This window comes from Hyalella azteca, unplaced genomic scaffold (genome assembly GCF_000764305.2).
Source record: "Hyalella azteca isolate HAZT.00-mixed unplaced genomic scaffold, Hazt_2.0.2 contig3349, whole genome shotgun sequence".
In the NCBI taxonomy this organism is placed as follows: domain Eukaryota; kingdom Metazoa; phylum Arthropoda; class Malacostraca; order Amphipoda; family Hyalellidae; genus Hyalella; species Hyalella azteca.
This window is the reverse complement of record NW_025933600.1, coordinates 363,970-387,091: the sequence shown is the minus strand read 5'-3', so window position 1 is coordinate 387,091 and position 23,122 is coordinate 363,970. Positions and strand designations below refer to the sequence as shown.

Sequence of the window (23,122 nt, the reverse complement as noted above, 5' to 3'; positions counted from 1 at the left end):
TCGGAGACCAGATACGAATAACGCTCACTCTCTGCCGAACGACGCCGGGAGTGCCGCCAAGGAAGGCGAGCCGTAGAGTGATGCAGGGCGGCTTAGCGGGACTGATGCGCACCAGGATGAAGGACTGCGGCACCTCCAGCTCCTGAGGGACGTCCATCTTGAGGGCGTTGCTCTTCCTGTCCCTCTTTCGGCTGTCTGAGAGACCTGACATCGAGGAACTTGAAGGCGGATATGCACCGCGTGAATTGCCAACCTCAGCTCCGCTGCAGATACTCGAGGACTCAAGCCCACTGTCACGGTTGGAAACCCGGGAGACTGAAGACGTATAAGAAGAATTCCCGAAATTGTCCACGAATGAAGTATTTGCTGAGTGATCTTTGCTGAATTCAAAGTCACCGAGGTGCCGTTTTCTGGCGAAGGGAATTTTGCCTGGAATTTCCGGGCTGCCGCCGCTTTGGACTGAGTCGTGACTTCTCGTAATTGGATGCGAGATGGTCAGGGAACGCAGAAATTTTCTGTCTTCTTGAGCAGCGCTGACGTGAGGAGAGCGAGGGGCTACAGGAGAGCCACCCTCGTCAGGCTCGCTTGGCGACTCCTTGGTTCCGTCGAAGTCCTTCCTGAATACGGCGGCAATTGAGGAGAAAATTTTAGGTACACTGAATTTTAACGGAGAAACTCAAGTGAAATGATTGGCAAAATCTAACTTGCGTTACATGAATGCCGCCCGTAATTCATATATCACATAAATAGAAATTCCAATAATTTATATCTCAAATAAAATAATACGGTCCTTAATACAAACGACAAATCAGTAATATAAATTATACGGGTCCAATGTGTTAAGAGTACAGTTTGAAACGTGCGTCTGGCACTCGAATAGACGAAATCTAAACAATATAGAGGCCTGCAGAGCTCTACATTGTCTGCAGGAAGTTATATCCTCACTTGTAGAGGAACTTGACGTAAGTCTGGCCCTCGAGCAGCACCAGATGACACCACTTGGCGAGCAGCGTGCCGAGGGTGAGCTCAGCGAGCCGGCACTGCACCAGACCCAGGCTGACAATACCGAGCACAGAACGAAGTGAAATCAATTAAGTTATCACATGAATAAAATCAACTGCGATTGTTAAAATATCACTGTATTGTATATCATTGTATAATTGTATTTTGGATTATTGAATTATTTTCCTGTATTGTTCATTTCGACCTGTATTTATTGAGTCATTTATTTATCTCGGCAGGACAGAGCGAAGTCCCTCTCCTTTCTGTAGTTTAATAGTCTAGTCATGATCGCGAATCTAAACTGTTAGGATTCTTGAATAAATATAAAAACTTTTTATCTATCAACTGAATCCGACATCATCACACTGTCGTTGCATGCAAAGTGACATTAGAAGAGCAGCATTAGCCACAATAAGTACGTATACAAGTACCTGTCGTTGCATGCAAAGTGACGATAGAACAGCATCATTAGCCACAATAAGTATAAGTACCCAGCAAAATACACACAAAATACATGTTCTCCTGTCGTTGCATGCAAAGTGACAATAGAAGAGCAGCATTAGCCACAATAAGTACGTATACAAGTACCTGTGGTTGCATGCAAAGAGACACTAGAAGAGCAGCATTAGCCACAATAAGTATACAAGTACCTGTGGTTGTACACAGCGGCCGCCAGAACTCGTACACGATGTTGCTTACGCCGCTTTCACTGACCAACAAATTATCATAACTTCAATATCTTTGTCGCATATTGTCGAATGAGATTAAGTAGCAATTACAATAAATATATATCAAGGCTCAAAGTCACGGTGTCAAAAAAGTCATATCACGAGGTCACGGTTGTCCGATAATATGTCAAAGAATCTGATTAACCAATGATCAGATTCTGACATGTTCAAGCTTGAATTTGTAGAATGAATCATTTGCAGCCCACAAATAAAACTAAAATGCAGGGATTCATCGATCGCCTTATAATATAAGATTTTGGTATTAAACAAAACCATAACTCACTTGAGAGACACGAGCCCAACATTGGGCTTGTAGTAAAAGAAGGGCAAGCCCCTGACGCTGTGCTGCGGCACGGTGTAGTGCAAAGGATTGCTGGCAAAGTTCTGCAGTCGCACCAACAAGTCGTCAGTTTCTTTGAGCTCCCTAACCGTAGCTCTGTATTTCGTGACGAGCTGATGGCGGTACACGGACCCCAGCAACTCCTGCTGTCCACGGAACGGCAAACGTCCTTTCCATTGATCGAGCTTCTCGAGGTCCACCAAAAACTCGTAGGGCGCTTCCACGTGCATTTCCACCCTGACGTTTGATCCCCGCGCAGAGTCTGAGTTGCCGATTGAAGTGACCGTGTAGTGGAGAAGCACGCCGTGCTTCCACGGGAGCGTGAGGAACACGGTGTCGTGGCCGTGGAGTTCGTGCACGGCACGCACTCTGAACCCCTCACGCAGACGACAGCTGAGCAGGGTGCGGGAGTTGCAGTCGAGATGCTCAGAGCGTTCTCTCACACAGGCGCTCGTACGATGCTGCACCAAGTTCGTGCTGTCGAGTAAAGTCAAATTACTTCAACGAACAAAAAGCCAACACATACTCAACGTAGTAACGAATGCAAGTTTTCGTCGAGATTGATAACCAATAATAATTTATTGTACACGAAATTCATTAAAATCGTGCGATGTTGCATCAAATTCGTGCTGTTGAGTAAAGTCAAGTTACTTAAACGAACAAAAAGGCAAAACATACTCAACGAAATAACCAATGCAAGTTTTTGTCGAGTTCGATAACCAATAATAATTTATTGCACATGAAACTTATTATAAAGCCAAGTAAAATAACTTTAACACTCCGACAATTGATAAATACTAACTGTGTTTTGGAAGACGAGTCGGGCCTAACGACGCCCCAAGCATCCAAGAGTCTCAGCTGCTGGAAGTCCCACGACAAGAAGGTCCTGTGGTACAGACTCATGGCGTACACGTACTCCTCCGTCTGTAGGAGCAAACAAACGTCAATAAACACATTTCAAACAAACAAACGTCAACATTTTATCACATCTTGAGTGTACATTCACTTCTAATAACTGATATTTGAATAATGATTTTTATTCATCTTTCTAAGCACACTGCAAGAATTCATGTTAAAATTAGAGAAAAACTTACAATTTTGGGCACGACATCCATGTAGGCGCCTCCCGTGGCAGCAGCGAGGAATTTAAGCAAGTCCGTGTAGGCGACGAGCCCGAAGTGGTCGTTGCCAGGGTCCATCCAAGGATCGTCCTCTTGCTCTTCTTTATTATATCGGAATCTTTCTCGAGGATCCCATCTTCCCCAAGGGATTGTTGGCGTCTCGCATTGATTGGAGGCGGCAGCTTGGTTGCCATTGTCAAGAAATCCTGGTCTGAGGTGTGGGTTGGGACGCATCTGCGACGGCAAGGAGTCCGCAACTGAAGACACAAGTTCCTGAAGTCGGGATGGAAGAAACTCCCGACACGAAGGGTAGAGGCCTTTGGCTGAACCCAGGACGAAGTTAGAGAAGCGGCTATTGGCATCGACGCGCTCCAGCGAGAAGAGGCCGGTCCCTTGCTTTAGCGAGTCGTGCTGCTCGTGAGGGCCAAGTCGTTTATCCGAATTGGTCGACAAGTTATCAGACATATTTCGTTTCCGTATCCGACAGGCTTCAGATACAGCAAATTTTAAGGATTCATAATTAAGTGAGGCCTGAGATTTTGTAGAATCATTTTTTAGAGACTTGGGGTCTTGAATGGTGACATCGAGATCCTCATTTGGGGCTGTGCTGCCATAAACCTCTTTCTCAAAAGCGGCGTCAGCATCGAGGTCTCTCAGGAGAGTCTCGTCATTAGGTTGAATTACAGAATTCCAGTCCATTGGGGATTCGTCTTCATAAAATATTGAACTATCGAAGGCCTGAGAGGAACTCTCATCATGCCAATGAATCTGGCCACTCCACACACTTTTCCAGCACTCAGCAAGGTCGACATCTTCTTCAAAGGCTGTTTCATCGTCAAGGTCGAAATGATCTAGAGCTTCTTCCCTATCTGACAGATCTGATATTTCTTCAGAAGCATCTTTTACTGCTTCCTTCACTGGAGAAAATTCACACTGTTTCCTGGACAACAGAACGGTCGACTGACGCCAAAGGGCTTCTTCCCTAAGCTGTAGCATTTGTTGACGGCTCAACGAGATCCCAGAACTGCCGTCCAACGAGAAGAAATCTTCCTCGACCATGCGTCTCTCGGGCACGGCAGGGTAAGATGCCAGCCTACGCAGCGCACTCTGCACAACCGAGGCTAGCGTTGGCTTCCGTGAATTTTGCCCAGCGTCCTGCGGATGGCATGGTTCTATGGTAACTCGAGGAGCTGACATCGGGTAGCGCGGGTCACGTTCGGGAACACTTGCACTCGTTCGGTCTTCTGGAATTTCATTTTTAAGAGCACTCACTGAGCCTTGAGGGTCAGTTTGTCCAACTCGAGGCTCGTTCCTGGAGTCAGGATAGATGTATTCGGTGTGGTGAACAGGAGATGCCTCATGAGAAGTACAAGACGAAGCAGAGGGCGGCTCGAGTACAGGTGTTGGCTTGGCGGTTAGGTGCAGGAAGCTGATGGAGATGGTAGAGTTGCGCATGTGGTTCAGGAACGCGTCGAAGAGCGACGCGTCTGAGAGGCAGCACACACCATCAGTTATCACGATGATCCCTGCAAGCAAGGACTCGGGTAATGATGCTCAAAATGGCGGACTGCTAAAAAATAACACCAACTTATCTTCCTAAATAATGGACTCCTATAAATAACACCAACTTATCTTTCTAGTAGAATTGAGAATAGCCATTTTAAAAGATAAAAAGTCGAGGAAAACGCAATCAATAGGCATTTTTTATGACTTTGATAATACCTATCTATATGCCTTAAAAATCAGAGTAGTGACATTAACGTTGGATGAAGGAAGAGATGTTTATATACATATATATGTAAAGTTCTATAGCCTATGATAATTTTGACCCACAAAAAATCAAGAGAAATAAAACCTACCTATGCATTGAGAAAATATTCACATGGGAACGGTTTAGTAAAAATTCAGAAAATACCAATCGCAACAACTCGCAAAATTTTGCTCCAATAGCCACGAAATACAATAGGCAATTACTAACATAATGCGAACATGATTATAATAACCTGCACACCGCACACATTAAGCCCTACTTTCAAGCACCACCTACATAGTCAAGACGAAGCAATAAATGGAAAGAAGTCACCTAATGAGATGACTTTATAAATTTACTGAATAACTTCCACTCAATGCTATTGCAATCAGTTAATATATTGAATTCACCTACCGGTAACAAGAATTGAGACGGTGGTAGTAAGAAAATGTTTTCTTACAGGAAATGCTGTTAGTAGTAAGAAAATATTTACTAACCGGAAATGCTGTTCTGAGGCAGCAGTTGCAGCGCCACAACGCAGTACCGCAACAGGTTCATAAGACTCAGCTCAGGCGACAGCACAGGCTCCAGTAAAGTCTTGGACGCGTCATCGCTGCTCACGCTGCCTTCTCCTGCAGAAATGAGCCGTACGCGGCTTCTGTCAGGGCTCCTCTTGCGATTACTGGCGGCGTCTGAGCGTAAGGGACTAGGACGAGAAATTGATTCCAAGTAACGAGCGTAGTTTCGCTGAGACGCGCACTGTGAGTGGTGACATGCTGGAGGCTTCATGCGTCTCACAGGACTAGAGGTGCGCGTACCGTAACTTAGACAATTGCTGTATGTGCTGCTAGAGTAGCTCCCACTACTTGGCTGGTCTAAACGACTGCCTCTAGACAGAAGAGACTGACTAGCAGGAGGATCGTAGCTCTGGTCTAAACTGACGTCAAGATCAGCCTCCGGTGATGAGTCTCCATCTCCAGACCAGGGGTCGAACACGTGAGGCTGGTGGGCACTACTTGCGGTCATGTCTACAGCAGAGTTCCGTTTCTGGTTCAGTTTCATGACGTTCTGTTACGAACAAGGATCATTTTCTGTTAGGATCATTTATGAACAAGGATTATGAATCAATTGTCAATCACGTCCTGTTGCATTAATTAGAATAAGATTAAAAACTATAGATGAATGAAACTTTCCAATAGGTATAAATAGTCAAAATATAATGATCAAATTACCACTGATCATAGAAATCAAGAATTTTGTAACCTCAATTTTTAGTGCACTGATTATTGTATTTTAAAGCTGGAATGGGTATTGTTAAAAATTTTTGATTTACTACCTAGTCAAACTTTATCACAAGACGATGTTTATCTTTTTCACTGATTTCATAAATTTAAAAGAATCATGAGTACCGGTAGTACAAAAATTTCCCACGCTTGGAGGGGGGAGGAGCATACTAAATTCCAACTGAACAAACCTCAGGAAGAAGGATGTCGAATTTTTCGAGTTGCTCTTTGAGATGGTCCAGGAAGATAATTCCAACTGATAATAAATAATTTCAACTGATAATTCCAATTGAACAAACCTCAGCAAGAAGGATGTTAAGACAGTTAAGTTTTTCAAGTTGCTCTTCGAGATGGTCCAGGAAGATAATTCCAACTGATAAATAATTTCAACTGTTAATTTCAATTGAACATACCTCAGCAAGAAGGATGTTGAGTTTTTCAAGTTGCTCTTTAAGACGGTCCAGGAAGATAATTCCAACTGATAATAATTCCAGTAGAACATACCTCAGCAAGAAGAATGTTTAGTTTCTCGAGTTGCTCTTTGAGATGGTCCATGAGGATAATTTCAACTCATAATAAATAGTTCCAACGGACAATTACAACTCATAATTCCAACTGATAATTCCAATTGAACATACCTCAGCAAGAAGGATGTTAAGTTTCTCGATTTGCTCCTTAAGATGGTCCAGGAAGATAATTACAATTGAACAAACCTCAGCAAGAAGGATGTTTAGTTTCTCGAGTTGCTCTTTAAGATGGTCCAGGAAGATAATTCCAACTGATAATAATTCCAATTGAACATACCTCAGCAAGAAGGATGTTAAGTTTCTCAAGTTGCTCTTTAAGATGGTCCAGGAAGAAGTCTAGGTTGTGCGCCATGAGGTACCAGCCTTGCACCAGCACGAGCTGCCAGTCACACCTGAACATGTTCGTGTGCGCCAGGACTGTCACGTACACCACATCTAAACTAACCAGGCACAAGAAAAGGCTGCAAAACTCCTTTAATTGCATTCTTCAAAGCAGTGTGCACTTTGTCAAGCAAAACATGTGCCCGTCCATCATTTCCAAGGATGACCCGGCACATCGAAGGGGACAAGTCTAGCCCGTACACAAGCCGGTACTTGCGAGACAAGCAGTGCACCTCAGTCCGTCGTGTGATACGAAACCTGCAGCGCAATAAATAATCATAATGTCAGTATTCCTCATATCAAAGCAATCCAAGATCAATCACTGTTTTATTGTTGCTTCAAATGAAAACAACACTTAAAATTGTAACTTCAAACTACAAGCTTCTGTAGAAGCTGCAGTACCAGTAGTAGTATTCAAGTTCTAACAATCAAATTAATGGGGAAGCTTGACACCTTAAAAGCATGAAATTTCCAAAGAAACTTAGGTACAAATCAATTTAATGAAGTGTGCAAGTGAAAAATCCTTGATTAGTAGCAATAACGCATTATTATAAGGCATTACAATACATATTTATATAGTGAATAAGTACCTATATTAGTTATCACAAATTTGATACATAGGGCATTCATCTATATCACCACTGAAAAAAAAACACACCTGTGTTTTGAGACTCGCTCATAGCACCATTATCAAAAGATGTAGACAATTGCACTTGCAGAATATGTTTCTCACAAGGCCTATCAAAGAGAGCAACCAACAACTTAGATATCAATCCAAACTAACACGTGCATCAAGCTCACTCGTGCATCAAGCTCACTCGAGCATCAAGCTCACTCGTGCATCAAGCTCACTCGTGCATCAAGCTCACTCGTGCATCAAGTTCACTTGTGCATCAAGCTCACTTGTGCATCAAGCTCACTTGTGCATCAAGCTCACTTGTGCATCAAGCTCACTCGTGCATCAAGCTCACTTGTGCATCAAGCTCACTTGTGCATCAAGCTCACTTGTGCATCAAGCTCACTAGTGCATCAAGCTCACTCATGCATCAAGCTCACTCAAGCATCAAGCTCACACTGGCATCAGGCCAATCGAATCAAATGAACAAAACTTTATATGACGTGTATATGCACTAACCTGTATTCATGAGCTGTATCACTGTCAAAATCAGCAGGAGGATCAAAGGGCTCAGCAGACATCACATTGAGTTCCTCAGTGAGATCATGCTGAAAGATATATGATAAATATATAAATGAAAGAAGAACAATCTGTGCAGCATATATATAAATGAAAGAAGAACAATCTGTGCAGCATATATATAAATGAAAGAAGAACTATCTGTACTGCATTTATATACCTTTGAAATTTTGCAGCCAGGACTATGAGTTTATAATAGATGAAAAGATTTTTCACAAAACCTCAATTAATTCAAATGAATTTGATAATCAACATCACAAGCAACCAGTATTAATTACATAATGTATTTCTTATGTAGTAAGAATTAGTAAGATATTACTACACATTTCATTGTGTCAAATGCCCCATAATTGTAGCATTAGGCAGAAGAAAAATATATCAACTAGGAGCAACAGAACAGTAGCCCTAACTTACAATTGAAGTGCAGCGTGGCACTCTGATGACCGTATTGAGATGTTCCAGGTACCACTCTGCTCGAACATTCCGAGAAATGCGGAGGTCTTTCTTGAGCAGCAGATACACATGAGCAGCCTCCAGCTCTTTGCCATCATCATTGTCTCCAGGCAATGATTTAGAAGCTAAGCACTGATCTCTCAAATTGTCATGAGGCATTATTCCAACTTGAATATTTTTCAAGTTAGTTCAAGATTTTGTGTGGAAAATTATAAGTTAATGGCACTGTGCTATAAATACATTGCAAAGTATGATTTGAATCTATCTTTTTATAGCACTGTTTAACATGCATTTCAGTTCCTAAGAGCATTTAGAGCATTTTACAGTGAAGAAATTTGTTCTTAACCTCCTACACACATTAAAAAACAAAGGTTCATAATTTTCAATCAGCTGTGGCCCAGAAAGTAGATATATTCCATGCCGGTGCCTCAGTAGCACTCAGCAGAAAACCACAACAACTGATTGAAGTGAGCTAATCTTATACGGTATTCAAACAATTTCTCTTAACCTCCACATTTTTGTCAATTTAAATTTAGAGGAAAAAGGAATTACTTACTATCTACTGCATGGACAATTATATTATTAAGAATATTATGAATACAATATTAAGAATGTGTGGACACTTATATTATCAAGAATATTAGTAATACGATATTAAGAATACGTGGACACTTATATTATTAAGAACATAAGGAATAGTACAATATTTATAATGTGTGGACACTTATATTATTAAGAATATAAAGGAATACAATATTAAGAATACGTGGACACATATTATTAAGAACATAAAGAATATGGACACATATTAATAAGAACATCAGGAATTCGATATTAAGGATGCATGGACACTTATATTATTAGGAATATTAGGAATACGATATTAAGAATACGTGGACACATATTATAAGGAATATTAGAAATACGATATTTAGAATATGTGGACACTTATATTATCAAGAATATTAGGAATACAATATTAAGAATGCGTGGACACTATATTATCAAGAATATTAGGAATATGATATAGGTATATTATACGTGGACCCCAATATTATCAAGAACATTAGGAATATAATATTTAGAATATGTGGACACTTATATTGAAAGGAATATTAGGAATACAATACTTAGAATATGGGGAATATTAGGAATACATGGACACTTATATTATTAGAACACAATAATAAGAATACATGGACATGTTTAAGAATACGCAGCCATATGACCAAGTTGGATACATACGGCCCAGCAAATTGAAGGCGGTGTTATGGGCCGTCACTCTTTCTGCTGGAGAGTGATGGTTACCTTGATCCCACTTGGGGAAGTAACGCTACCCCAGTTCCGAGTTAATGTAGAGTTGTTTTTAGAATCTTGAAATTCATGGTAAACATCAATATTTGTGTTATCAGTGCTCTCCATCTCATTCTCTTTGCCCTTTTTGCAGACCATTAATTTATGTGTCAGTGGTGATTCAAATTCCAAATCTCCTATCAGTTGATACCCTATACTCACACTACTGCCTGTGGTTGGTGAGTAGTTGCCAAGATATACCTTTTTTAATCACTGCTCATATATTCATTGATGAAGATTTTAATGTTGTGTTGAGAATACCATTATAGATGAGAAATATATTTATCTGTTATCCTGCTTGATAGTTTATTGTGTATACAGTATATGTTTTGAAGTTTGTATTGATGTTGTGTTTAATAATAGTGTGTTAGGTGTTGATAATGTAAATATTTTACAGAAGCATCTCCAAGTACTTCATAAGCAACCCATGCCCCGTTTGCCAGGTTGTCCGGGAGCCCGGTAGTCTGTTTGTACGGTTGTACAGTTGCCAGTTTTCCGTTTGCCCGGTTGTCCGGTAGTCTGTTTGTCCAGTTGCCTAGTTGAACAGTTGCCCAGTTGTCAGGTTTCCCCGTTATACGGTTATCTGGTTACCCAGTTCCCCAGTTAATGGTTAAACATTCATCCAGTAGTTGGTTAGGTTTTTGATTTAGCACTCTCTTAGGTTTAAATTTTAAGTCTCTTTATAATGAAGTTTTGTATTAGAAGTAAATAAAGTTGAACAAAAAGAGAAAAACACCTGGTGGACAGGGATGGCTATAAGGGGAGTTGGGAGGCCATCTTTTATTTAACCCTTTTGAGTCTTAAAGAACCTTGAATACCTTCCCTCACTTAACCAATAAAGATGACCCATTCCAGCGGTATGCTCAGATATTAACAATAAACAATAGCAATACAATAATCACAAAAAATAACAGTTCCAGCTTTTATGAGGCCATATGCCTGCCACCTATTCATAACAACAACATTCACAGCTTGTTGCAGTCTCAAACACGCAACTCACAGATCCAATTTTGCTTGACTGCTCTTCCTTGTCAATTCTGACCAGAAACTGGTGCACATGCAGAGCTGTATTGAACACGCACATGTCAGCTCCAATTTTGGTACTTTGAGCTTTAACAACTGGGCCACCTGGCCTGAAGTATTCTGATGATTATTTATGTTATACAACTAAATCAAGTGACTTTTGGATCGTATTTATTATCTATTTTACTACTACATTAATTTCTTAAGAACTTCATAGTAATGACTCGACAAACAGTGTTTTCAACTTAATCGCCTGTAGAACCTTCCGACATGCAACTATCATATACATATGCTTGCCAACGATCCAATCCATCGAGGTGATGGTATGGGTTGAAAATTATTGGAGAATGATGTATCAACTGTTAACTATTTGGAATAGCACTTATGAGCTGAAGCATTGTTGGTTTAAAGTTTGCGTGGTACGATGGGCCAATTGAGTACAGCTGCTTAGGTGCCACTGCCAGGATGACTATATCAATAGCATTTAGAAGGTTGATGTTTGCTCCAGGGCTGATTTGAGGTAATTTGCTGGTCTATGGCAGCGCACCTCTTGTTCGGCCGCTTGACGCGAGAAGTTGAGAGATGGCAGGGTGCAGCTGTTCACAAGGAATTTTATAAATTGCCCAAGAACAGTAAATTCTCACCTGCGATTTTTGAGAAGCACCCGGGAGGACAAAAATTTCACCCACAATTTTCCAACTTTACCCTTGAAGAGCCTCTTTTCACACGCGGTATTCTGAAAAATCTGCCCGATATTCCAGTCTGGCTTCCTAAATGAACTCTGGGTACTTGTTACCTTGGGCTTGGAGATCTTAAATTCTTATGGTCTACTACTACTAGTATGCTCTAGCAGCTCTGGAGTCTAAATACGTTATATAAATATATATCATAAAATTTTGTTGAAATTACCTATTTCACTATTTCAGACCAAAGGCGAAGTAGATGACTTTGTTTCAATTATATTTCTACTTGAATAAAATACATGTAGTTATAGTGCTGCAGGATTTTATGAAAAAGGATTAATCATATCCTCTTAATTTAGAAGTAATGTTGAATTTACAAGCTCATTAAATATGTAAAGCCTAAGTTTAGTGAAGGCAGGTAATGACTTAAGAGGACCCATCACCCTCCATAAAAACTTCTCCAGTTATTATCCGATCATCATGAAACTTCACATACATACGTAAAATGTGAAAAAAATAACATTTTGCTTGTAAGAATTTTTCAAAAAAATTGATAGAAAATGTGAAATTCATGGAAAACGCAGCCGGGCGGTTAAGCACAGCAAAATTGTAGCAGTGAGTTGCGAGTTCGAGACCGCAAAATGCTGTGAATGTTCTGCGATGTTAAGAATCGGCGACAGGCCTACGGCCTACTAACGCTGAAACCGCTATTATTACTATTATTATTATTATAAAAAGGGGTACTTTAGAAAATGCATCTCCTCCTACAAGTATCGTCCTACAACATTGAGACATGTGTCATTCAATTTGTGAAAACCATACTTATTGACTCTGCCATCCCTTTTGTTCATTTTCCCCATAGTTTTTTTTATGCCTGTTTTTCCCATTTTTTTCATTTTTCACCCTCCCCCCCCCTTCTCCCCCATATATATGATGAACCATACACAAATTTAAAAAAAGGGATGGCTAGGTCGATAGGTATGGTCTTCACGAATCGAATGATATGTCTCTCATTGCTGTAGCTTCAAAACTCTAGGAGGAGATAGATTTTCCATGAGAGCAATTGGGAGAAATATAGGTGTACAACACGCTCAAAATACTGCAGCGCTGCACGTAAAGGGACATAAATGAGTCGTAACGTAACCTAGATACTGTAATTAAGCTTCAAACCAAGTCAGCAAGGCATAGAGCGACTGGCAGCACACCTTACACCTTGCTGTCTAGCCTGTCTTGATGGGCACTGAGTGTGTTGGCCGCTATACGCGATATTTGTAGAGCTTCTCTTGAATTATCTCCCATTCAAATAGTGAAGGCTGCCCCTCACCACCCTCCATTCCACGGTTCGTCGTGTACGTCAAAATGCAGGTAAAAAGATGGTTCTGGTACTGTTTGACGCGTCAGAAAGTAAGCTTTAAGATGACTATAATCACTGGATAATGCCATAATTGGCCGCTTTACATCAGACGTTCCTTTTTAGTGTGTCCAGCCTTCGAATTAATCCCATAGACTTTACTGAAGGGCCCTTGAAACCGCCCCCTTTAGGAAGCTGTCATGAAATCATTTTTTGACATAGAGAGATGATTCTGGTACCGTTCGATGCATCAGAAAGTAAGCTTTAAGATGAGCACAAAAACCAGAAAACGCCAAAATTGAAAATTTAGGGGTGATAACTGATGGGTCCCCTTAGAGCAGGGCAGGAAAAGTCCTATTTTTGTCTGAAATATCGCGGCTCTAATATCATATAATTTCAGTAGGTATGAAATCTCACGGCTTGAATGTCATAAATTTTTGTTTGATTGAAAAATTGCAGTTTGCACTTTGCAAACATGTCACTTCATAAAATTTTCAACTTCCACAATCCGCATTGCTTTACCGTTCCCGCCAAAATATTCTGCAGAAAAAACATAAACATTGTAATGTAAACAAATCAACTAAACCTTTTGCTGAAGATCATGCATAGTTGCGGTCATGTCAAAGTGGTCAGACTGCATTAACATGTGCTCAACTTACAGTAAAGACAAATTTTATTGTTGCCATTTGACTGTTCTAGGGTAAAATTAGAGATTTGGGTAACCCGTGCACGGACTTTGTAAATAAATTTGCGCCTCGTAAATGGCTTTTCATGGCCAAGATATGGAATTCACGGCTTGGTAAAATAGAATTACAGCTCAAAGAAATGTAATTACGGCTGGCAAATCCATAAAACCACGGCTCAAAAAATTCAGTCGCGGCTCACCAACTTACACCAAGCAGATATATTCCATGCCTGCCTTAGAGTACACATAGAAAAATATCTTTATGTGTATGACAATAATTATATCATTATGAGATTCTGAGATTAGATTCCAAATCTTGAAAAGTTACTCCCTACTACTGTCAACAATAATGTGGAATCCACTCAATCCAGTGATTTCCAGTCTAGAGACTAGACTAAGAAATATCATATTTGCAAGCTTAGGATTTGAATGCGTTCTGGCAACTTTTAGTTTAAACTTCAACTAATGGCTGATTTGGCTTCTGAAGCGGTTCAGCCTTTGCAAATTCCCAAATTCGAAATTGCAGTTGGCTCTTGGCGACCTTCAACACCAAGAGTGAAAAATGATACCTAATTTCATGTTGACTCATAAGCTGTAAAGCTGATAAGCACTTTATTCACGGTATCCACGTTATTTCGAGTTTAGCGAGCTTAGAGCCTCTCATCTACCTAGGATTACTTCACAAGTCTAGACTCTAGTTACTGTCTACGGACTACGGTAGACAACTTAGAGAATCTAGACTACCTACTCGCGATCAGCTGATTATTATGATACTTGGATACCGCCTGACCATCGCGGAGAAGCTACTTACCGGAACGTGAGGCCACTGAGGTGCGCGGAAGACTTAATAACAGTTGTTCCTCATCCTCCATCCAAAGTTGATTTTTTATTTGATGCCGGGTTGAAGGTGAAGAAGAAGTCGTGCGCAGACCGCTTGTAACATCTGGACTCAGCAATTATTGTTTAATTTAATTCAAGTCTTCATCTTCTCACTTTCAGCTTCTCTCCTTCCTCTCTCAGCTGGTACTTGTTCTCCAGGTTGTCAGCAATCTCATGATGTGTAGCAAATTGATGATGATGATGATGATGACAGGTTGTAGGTGACGAAGAAGTCCAGCGTAGACCACTTGTAACACCTGGACTCAGCAACTGTAGCAAATTGTCATTAGATCCAAAGTTGAGTCCTCCTGAAAGGGCACCTTAATCTTCAATAGCATTGATAACTATTTTAGAAAACAATTTTCTAAAGTCTTCAAAGACAGAATAAGCTTATGAATACTCCAAGCTCAGATATTAGGAAACATTGTTGTTGTTGTTGTTATTTTTCTTGTTGCGCTCCACGATTTTCCTTAAAATGTATTTGTCCGTTCGAATGTCTTGGTCAAAATGAAGAACCATTTATATTGATTGATAATCCATTCGATAACTTCAGTTATTTTGCCTACAAGTTTCAACTGTAATGAAATTATATTGGTTCTTTACAACCTACGTGCATTCGACAATTTAAATATAAACGATAGCGTGTCAAATATTGGTAACGGAAAACTCTAAGAAGGCAAAACTCTCGGCAGGTTACTCGTACTATGAAATTTGTGTAATAGTTTGGTATAGAAGCATAGCGGAGTCAGCGTTCATCAGGCCGTTAGACATATCAATGATTCTTAAAACAGCATAATATACACAGCTTGTTTGGTTCCCGAACAGGCAACTCGCTGTTCCAGTTTTGCTGTGGTCGACCGCCCGGTCTTCTTGCCGATTTGACCAGAGCTGACACAGGTAGCTGGGATTGAACGCACAACTCACTGCTCTAATATTGATAGTACCTGTGTGCATTGCTCCCCCTAGTTAAATGAAGAATTATCATAGATAATGAAAGCGTTTATTCGATTAACTGCATGCCTTACGGTGGGAGCGCTGCTTGAAATTTAGAATCACTCTGTGCAATTTCGAAGCTCAGGAGAACTTTTAAGCAAGTCGTTGTGGTTCCCCGGTCTCTTTTATACAGGAGACCCCTTTTTAAACAAGTAGGTACATTCGCTGAAAACTACCGGTACCATTAATACGACACAATAGAATAGACTAGAAGTGTCGGCAATACAATCTCTTCCAGCAGATTTTTCATCGGAGAGAGTTGACTTAGCAATAATGTTGGGATATTTGGAATATGACCTTGGCAGGTTTTTATTAGAGTATCAATTTCACATTAGTAACAGCGTTTAGCAGTTATGATTGTAGATCATCCTGTTAGGCAGTGCAGTTTTGCTTCGTAGTTGAATAACAACTTGCAAGCATGGCGCCGAACCATCCTCGTCACAGTAAGTGAGGGCAATTATAAGAACATCCGACGGATACGCATGGACTAATTTATCGACAAATTGCCTTTCATTAGTCAGTTCATAACAAAGGCTTCGGAGAAGACGACCATCTTATCCGTATGATTCACTCCGGAATTGGCTTCGCTGACCATTCAACGTTTTGTGTAAACAATGCTTCAGAATTGATGAAAATTCAGGGGTTCAAGTGTATTAGCCTGCTGATTTATCCTCGCAAAACTCAAGTTGTATGCATATCAGTTAACTGCATGAATGTATAGTAGCGAATGAATTAACACGCAATGACTGAATTTGCCAAAGAAGCGACAAATTTTTTGAATCAGTTGACAAAAACCTAAGTCCTGCTTACAATAAAATCAAAGTCTTGTATTACTCATGCAACTTATCCGATTAGCACAGGTCTTAAGAACCTGCGAATTTCCTGACTTTCTCCGGCAGGACAACTAACTATACTACTCGTGAGAGTTTCCGCTGAGGGTCTGCGAAGATGAGCCGTGTAAACCATAACGAACAAATATTTATTATGCATTGGAAAATAAGTGACAGCCTAACCTTGAATGTTGGCAGCACACCCTTCGTTGAAGTTTCCCATCAAGCTGCATGTGAAAATGTCCATTAAAGGGCGCATAAATAGACGTTTAATTTCCGCGGCCAGACAAGCGGAATATAAACATCGTGTCCTGTGTATCTACCATTTTCCGGTATGTTTAGTGTACGTGAAAGCTTATAGCGGCTCTTACCGCTGCATGGTGCAATACAATGTAGCTTTCGTAGTTCATGCAGCACCATTTACCCTCGATATGAAAAATTATTCGTCGCTTGCATGAAACTCACGGTCATTGGTTTTTGTTGAAGCATAGGCATCTAAACTTTTTATTATATGAAGAGAAAAACACCCGTTAAGTTGTAAACCATCCTTAGTATTGTTATCCCTATCCCATTATTTATATTTTTTCAGAGCTACAATAATTTTTTCGTCGGTACAACATCTCCCATTTACTAATGTGAAATAGAAACCGTAAACCGTAAAATTTTGGGCAGAACGGTTAAAAATTGCGCATCAGAGCGTTTGTGCTAGAAATTTTGAAGCGCCTAAGCTTCTCAATAACTTGGGGAATAAGTTCATCCTTAATCCAACAAATCGGGAAGGAAACACTATTCCGCAAACATCCTGTTATCGCTGAAGTCAAACAAGAGATACGGACCTGTATTCCGTGTATTGAGGTCAAATGAAACAATTTCTGGGTAGATCAACCTTGGCACAGATAGCAGGGAAATATTTACAATGCGTAATGAGATAATTGATACATAAAATATATTCAGTGATCATTTTCAAAACAAACAAGAAACGCCTCTGGACACAAATATGTTTTAACAGGCCAGGAAAATGTCATAACGCGCTTTCAAGTACTTGTTATTCATGTACGGCATTACTCAAGTTCTTTATTTTCAACTTCCATCTAGCAACTAAAATATGTATTTCCGTGTTACAAAACAATTGACTTTTCTGAAACCTACTTAAATTTACATTGTATCAATTTGAATTCAAGGAAATGCTAAGATTTCTTTGCGACACTATATACATTACATTTTCTGATTACGTCATTGAATTGGCCCTCTAACTCATGAATCACGCAATGTTACTTAATAACTAATTCATTATACGAGGAAATTTCCCTCAAGAATTTTATTTCTATTGGTCGAGCGCGGAACACTAGGCAGGGTTGAACAAATTATATATGTTAAACCATGGCATGAAGTTCCCTCGTACCCTGACTGGGTATAAATGTATGTGTATGTGCCACAGATCAGCGTTCTCTGAAGAGCGTGAGTCATCAGGTGTCCACGTAAGAATTAAAGGCATCCTCTTGCCCCATCGCAATCGCTGCCATGAACATTCATTGCTACAATTGTTGCTGAATGACATTGAGCTCAGAACCAAGTTTTATCCTGATCGATTGTTCGGAAGAAACGTAGTGCCATCGCAGCTCTTTTACTGTCTAATTCGAACTATATTTATTTACTTTTAAATCATACTTTGATGAATGACATAAAGCAACTGCATTAGTTCGCATTTATAATGAATGTGTATGTGGTGTTGCTTGCCAGTGAAATGTAACAAATGAATGTGTAATTTATACCATGAATAGTTTATTATACTTTTTTCGAAAGATGCCAGTACTCAACTGAAATTCCGATTATGACTGAGAATATGATTTTTTTATATCGAAATTGTTTTACAAGTTTTACTCCTTCATTATCGCAATTTTATGCTCATGGTTTATTTGGTTTTGGTATAACTTTCCTTCGGGTTACCTAGTATAGAAATCATGCTTCTTTATTTAATTGAAGTTTACTAATGATCAAGTTTTACGCAAAGTACACAAAATGTGTAATTTGTGCAAAGTTCATATGAGTACACATGTGCATAAAAATCTCTATCATTTTTTTAAGACAGCATCAACACAACATCGTGGGCGCCTATAGAGTGAATTAATTTGTCGCACGACTGAGTAGTTTGGAGGAATCTCCACTAACTTATAGGCGAAGGTGGAATTCTTGGTTAGTTCCAGCTGATGGTTACTATTGTGCCCAGGCACCAGAAGTGATCAAACCATTTTTACTTTTTGTAAACAAACGCTGCAAGAGTAACCATCGCTGGCATTGTCAGACACCGCACGTCGTCCGTATGTGTTCTCATACTGCATCCTCATTCCTAATGCATGTCGCAGAAAGAGAAGAACTTCCAGCGAGTGCAGTTACTACACGTCGCCATGCGCACTCCCAAGTGCCCGTTTAAGTGGAGTTCACTAATTCTCGTGAAACAGACAGTTCTTAGATAGTCATTCCTATTTTACCTTGATTTCAAATCTAGGGTTAAAAGTTTATTGTTTCAGATGCATGTTTGTATATCAAGTAAAAAGACTAATTATAATATTTGGATTGCGACCATTGGCACTATTGTGCGGTGTTCCTTAGCTACATGGGCGACAGTGACGTCATTCTCCAGGACCTCGTAAAAACTGGGGCCACCTGCAATACGCGGCTCGCTGCCACCGGAAGCTCGTTGGAGTTTCCGATGAACTCGTTTGTATTCATTTCATTCATTCGTTTCTAATGCATGCAAAGCTTGTTGTGGACCACAGGCGCAACAGTTCTTAATGTTACGGAGAATGCCCGTATTTGATTTTCTTCTTAGATAATAAAAAGTAGTTAAACAAGGGATGATGAAAAATTAGTTAAACAAATGGACAAACAAACAAATTATACACTTGCAATTGGTCAATTTTATTTTCAAACCTAATACATTTGACTGAGACATTTGTTCGCTTTGTGCACACAACTACCTGTCGCAGCCTTGCGCTATAATTAGAGTTTCCCGAACGATGCTAATATTCTGAAAAACTTGACCGTTATTTAAAGACACGCTATTCGAAAGAACAAAGCTTGTAACAATATGAAAAAACCTTCAAGGGCCAACAAGGATGTAGTTCAATAGCGGCCTGGATGAATATCTTGCTAGTGGGTGATGCCGATGTCAGACGTAAGTAATTTCCTCCCACTCTCACGTGACAGCGATAACGGGTGTTATCGCTGGCTATCTACATTTATCCCAGGGCGCTACTTCCGCGTAAGCCTGAAGTTATCGTCTAGATCCTATAAATTACACTTTGCATAATCACATCTACCTACACCAAGTTCATAGTGGATAGAATTTCTCTAATCTACTTCAATCGTGTAAATGGTATTTCACAATCTAATCGTATGGATACCAAAAGGACGTTTAACCGCGACTCGACTGGAAATTTTTTATGTTGGCGCCTAGCTGTAGTGGCTGTAGTCTTGTATTCGTTGTAGTGGCTGCTCTACGAATGAGCTAACCTAGTCAGAAACCCCATTATGAAGTAGCAAAAGCCAAGAAGTAATGAGTAGGATTAAGGTGTGAAACTCTTATTTACTCTCAAGATAATTTATATCTTTGTCGCGTTTTCTAATCGCTCGATCATTGCATAAAAAGTTTCTTGATGCAGAAAAAAAAATAATGAATTATACCGTGAGATCTTTCGTCATCTGCTGAATATAATCCTGCATCGTACTTACGCACCAAAAATTACATAACTTCCGACCTTATTACTGAGCTTAGGAATTCTACGCTCAGTAATAACTGGAATCCCTAAAAACAAGACTGGTTCATTCCATCTTCATCGCCATAGTTAGTTTCCTTTGCACAACATCACTTCCCACACCGAGGCGTTGCGTTGCATACAGCAGGGAAAGCCCATAACTTGCCCTGCTTTACTTTCCTCGGGATATTATTTCCCCACGTATATTCTGCATTTTAGGACTGAATGTTAAATGGCTCAACAATGTTCATCCTCAACTGCTTAGAAGTCGTGAAACTTTAAAATCTGTGTAACTGCTGTGAAATTGTTTTTCACTTGCGAATTTGAGATATTTATATCTTTTAAATCCATGAATGAACAACGACCATTTTGCTTACCGCTTCTGTACCGCTAAGCTATTGCTGTGAGATCTGGCCACGTTCGATTAAAATTTTACCCGAATTTGCCGATCCAAAAATGAAAGGATGTTACTGTTATAGTTTTATGCGTCACTATCAATAATATTTTTCTTAATACAATTTCCTACTTATGTTCTGCATATGCTGAATAATAGTGTCTTCAAAATAGAATTTATAATTTCCATTTGACTTCCTTTGTGCCGGACGACTCGTTTCGATTATTATTCTATTCTCAAGATGCAAGAGAACGTTTAATTGCACAGTTGTCAATGGCCTATGTGGACTTTCCGCGCGGTCGCGCTGGTGAGAAAGAACTCGTTAGTTGGAACGGAAGTTTCTTAGCCTCTCGGCCGACATGCGTCATCGATGATCAAAAACTGAAACAATACTTCTAGAGTTCATTATAATTGGCACGCGTATTGATACGGTTACATCCGATATATTTTAGATGTAATCCCTTAATTGAATTGAAAATTGAGTAGTGAGTAAGAAGTATGCAACACAGTCCGGAGAAGATGACTTTTGATGACTCATTCGAAAGAGTATAAGGTGCATGCGACGAGCTAGCAGTTGTTATCAATCGTTAGAGAGAGAATAAAATTTATATATAAAATTTCATTCAAATATATCTGATTTTACCAGTCTAGTAATTTTGTGCAAGGCACACGACAAATAATCTTGATTACATAAACAAAGCAGCATTCACGACTGGTCAGCGAGTTGCAGCGGCTGCAAGTATATAAGGTCAGAACTACCGCCCTGCAACGGCAGACTCTGGCTTGGCGGTGTAGTGTGTGGTAGGTCGAAAGTGCGCTGAGCGACTGTTGATCTCGTCAAGTCGGTCAAATATTCAACCGTTGTTACATTCTGTTTGGCCTCGGTCCGAAAACCTCGATCGGCATTGTTTTTAGCAAGTGATCTGAATAATTGCCATTGATTGCTCCGTCACGATCTACTTATAGTTAATTAATAGCCTGGGAGAAAACCTACGAATAATGATGGAGTTGAGATTGATTGTCGGTGTGATGGTAGTGGTCACAATTTCAGTGACCACCGAGGCACTACCTACTAAGCTCGAGATTAGTGGCACCACCACAGCACTTGTAAGTACCAAATTAAATTTAATTGATAAATCATGTTCTATAGCTGTCAGGTATCTTCAACTCATCATGTTTTATAGCTGTCAGATATCTTCAGCTTGTAAAAATATACGTTTATTTGTTAGTTTGTTTATCGCACGTTGCGCAGATATTGAATTTATAGTTATGTGAAGCAATGTTGTTTATTTGTGATTAAATCGTATTTCTTTCCTTATTTTTAAGAATTTAGTTTCTAACTGCAAGTGAAATTTAAGTTATGTATGTGATAATCAACTCATATCCAGGGCATGCCTCATAGAAGTGATATTATTGCTAGCATACCACTATACTAGCAATATTTTATACGCTAGCACGCAGGAGACCACGTATCAATTCTGGTGCAGTGATGCTTGATACTTGGAATGCGATTTGCTTGCCCCGTTCAGCTGCACCCTTCATCATTGTTCTCCCTACAAGTGCATTCGCTGCAAATGAAAACAAGCGAGGAATAACAAGTAAACAACCAGGGCAAGACTACCAGGCTACTCCTCGACCTCATATGCGGGTTCATGGCCACTTCCTAAATTTTTTATTAGGCATTCATAATATGCCTAATAAAAAATTCTTAGTTATTATTTCAACATTCAGTAATTTAAAACAGAATTACTGCGTGCCGCTCAAACGGAAGTTAACTTGCGCTCTGACATTTTTCCAAGTAATTTCTAATTACTCCTTACATTTATTCCGCATAATACTATTTCGATTAAATTACATTTTACTGTGAATGAAATTTGATGAGCATGTTTTGTGATACAATAATACTTAAGGCCACTAAAAATTTGTAAAGAAATTTTCAAAAATTCTAAGTGCTGGATTACTTACATGTGACGCTGAACTGTAAAAAAAAAGCTTATCAAAAATCACTCCATGCACTGCGTAAGCTTTCTCAGATATTAGTACATCAGTATTTCTAAAAATAAATCTATCGTAATCACTGCAACCAATACGATAACTGCGCACTTGACGCTTCGACAACAATGTAGAGGGAATTACTCTAGCAAATAGCAATAATCGTCAAATCGCAGCCTGCGCCTGCTTAAACTTGAGTGTCTCGAGCGACGTCGCGTCTCGCGCGCGCAGGAGCCGGAGTGTCTGAGCGTCCGGCTCGGGGACATCGATTAGACCGGGGGGAGTTAGTCGGGGCTGCCTCTGCCCTGTTGTCCGGTGCCGGACTGATGATTCTCTCATTTGTTATGAGGAGCGAAAAATTGGTCCAAACTCATATGAGGTACAATGACGAATGTGGGCGAAAA

At 39.9% G+C, this 23,122-nt stretch overlaps 3 protein-coding genes across 6 annotated transcripts in view; 1 reads left to right on the top strand and 2 right to left on the bottom strand.

Annotated features, from left to right (window-relative positions):
- LOC125177587 overlaps positions 1 to 7,152 on the bottom strand; it is a 52,820-nt gene extending 45,668 nt beyond the window's left edge. The window contains exons 1-8 of the mRNA XM_047879573.1: positions 7,029 to 7,152; positions 5,439 to 6,009; positions 3,165 to 4,717; positions 2,873 to 2,994; positions 2,014 to 2,547; positions 1,613 to 1,711; positions 946 to 1,056; positions 29 to 617 (exon numbers count right to left, since the gene is read on the bottom strand). Of these exons, the coding sequence (XP_047735529.1) occupies positions 29 to 617; positions 946 to 1,056; positions 1,613 to 1,711; positions 2,014 to 2,547; positions 2,873 to 2,994; positions 3,165 to 4,717; positions 5,439 to 6,009; positions 7,029 to 7,151 (3,702 nt within the window). The 5' untranslated portion in view covers position 7,152. The remainder of the gene's footprint in view (positions 1 to 28; positions 618 to 945; positions 1,057 to 1,612; positions 1,712 to 2,013; positions 2,548 to 2,872; positions 2,995 to 3,164; positions 4,718 to 5,438; positions 6,010 to 7,028) is intronic.
- A 39-nt stretch (positions 7,153 to 7,191) lies between these two features.
- LOC125177586 (KICSTOR complex protein SZT2-like) lies at positions 7,192 to 9,071 on the bottom strand. Its single transcript, XM_047879572.1, has 3 exons — positions 8,742 to 9,071; positions 8,268 to 8,356; positions 7,192 to 7,390 (listed from the first exon to the last, which is right to left on the bottom strand). The coding sequence occupies exons 1-3, from the start codon at positions 8,937 to 8,939 to the stop codon at positions 7,192 to 7,194; spliced, it is 486 nt and encodes a 161-aa protein (XP_047735528.1). The 5' UTR covers positions 8,940 to 9,071.
- A 12,438-nt stretch (positions 9,072 to 21,509) lies between these two features.
- Positions 21,510 to 23,122, top strand: part of LOC108667780 (matrix metalloproteinase-2) — a 28,661-nt gene continuing 27,048 nt past the window's right edge. For all 4 annotated transcript variants that reach the window (XM_018154846.2, XM_018154847.2, XM_018154848.2 and 1 more), the window contains exon 1: positions 21,510 to 21,833. In XM_018154846.2, the coding sequence (XP_018010335.1) occupies positions 21,726 to 21,833 (108 nt within the window). In that variant the 5' untranslated portion in view covers positions 21,510 to 21,725. The remainder of the gene's footprint in view (positions 21,834 to 23,122) is intronic.

Coding starts and splice junctions, on each gene's coding strand:
- LOC125177586 (XM_047879572.1), bottom strand. CDS start 8,939: ATGCCTCATGACAATTTGAGAGATCAGTGCTTAGCTTCTAAATCATTG. Junction 8,357..8,741: donor TGCCACGCTGCACTTCAATT/GTAAGTTAGGGC, acceptor TATATCTTTCAG/CATGATCTCACTGAGGAACT. Junction 7,391..8,267: donor GATACAGCTCATGAATACAG/GTTAGTGCATAT, acceptor ATTGCGCTGCAG/GTTTCGTATCACACGACGGA.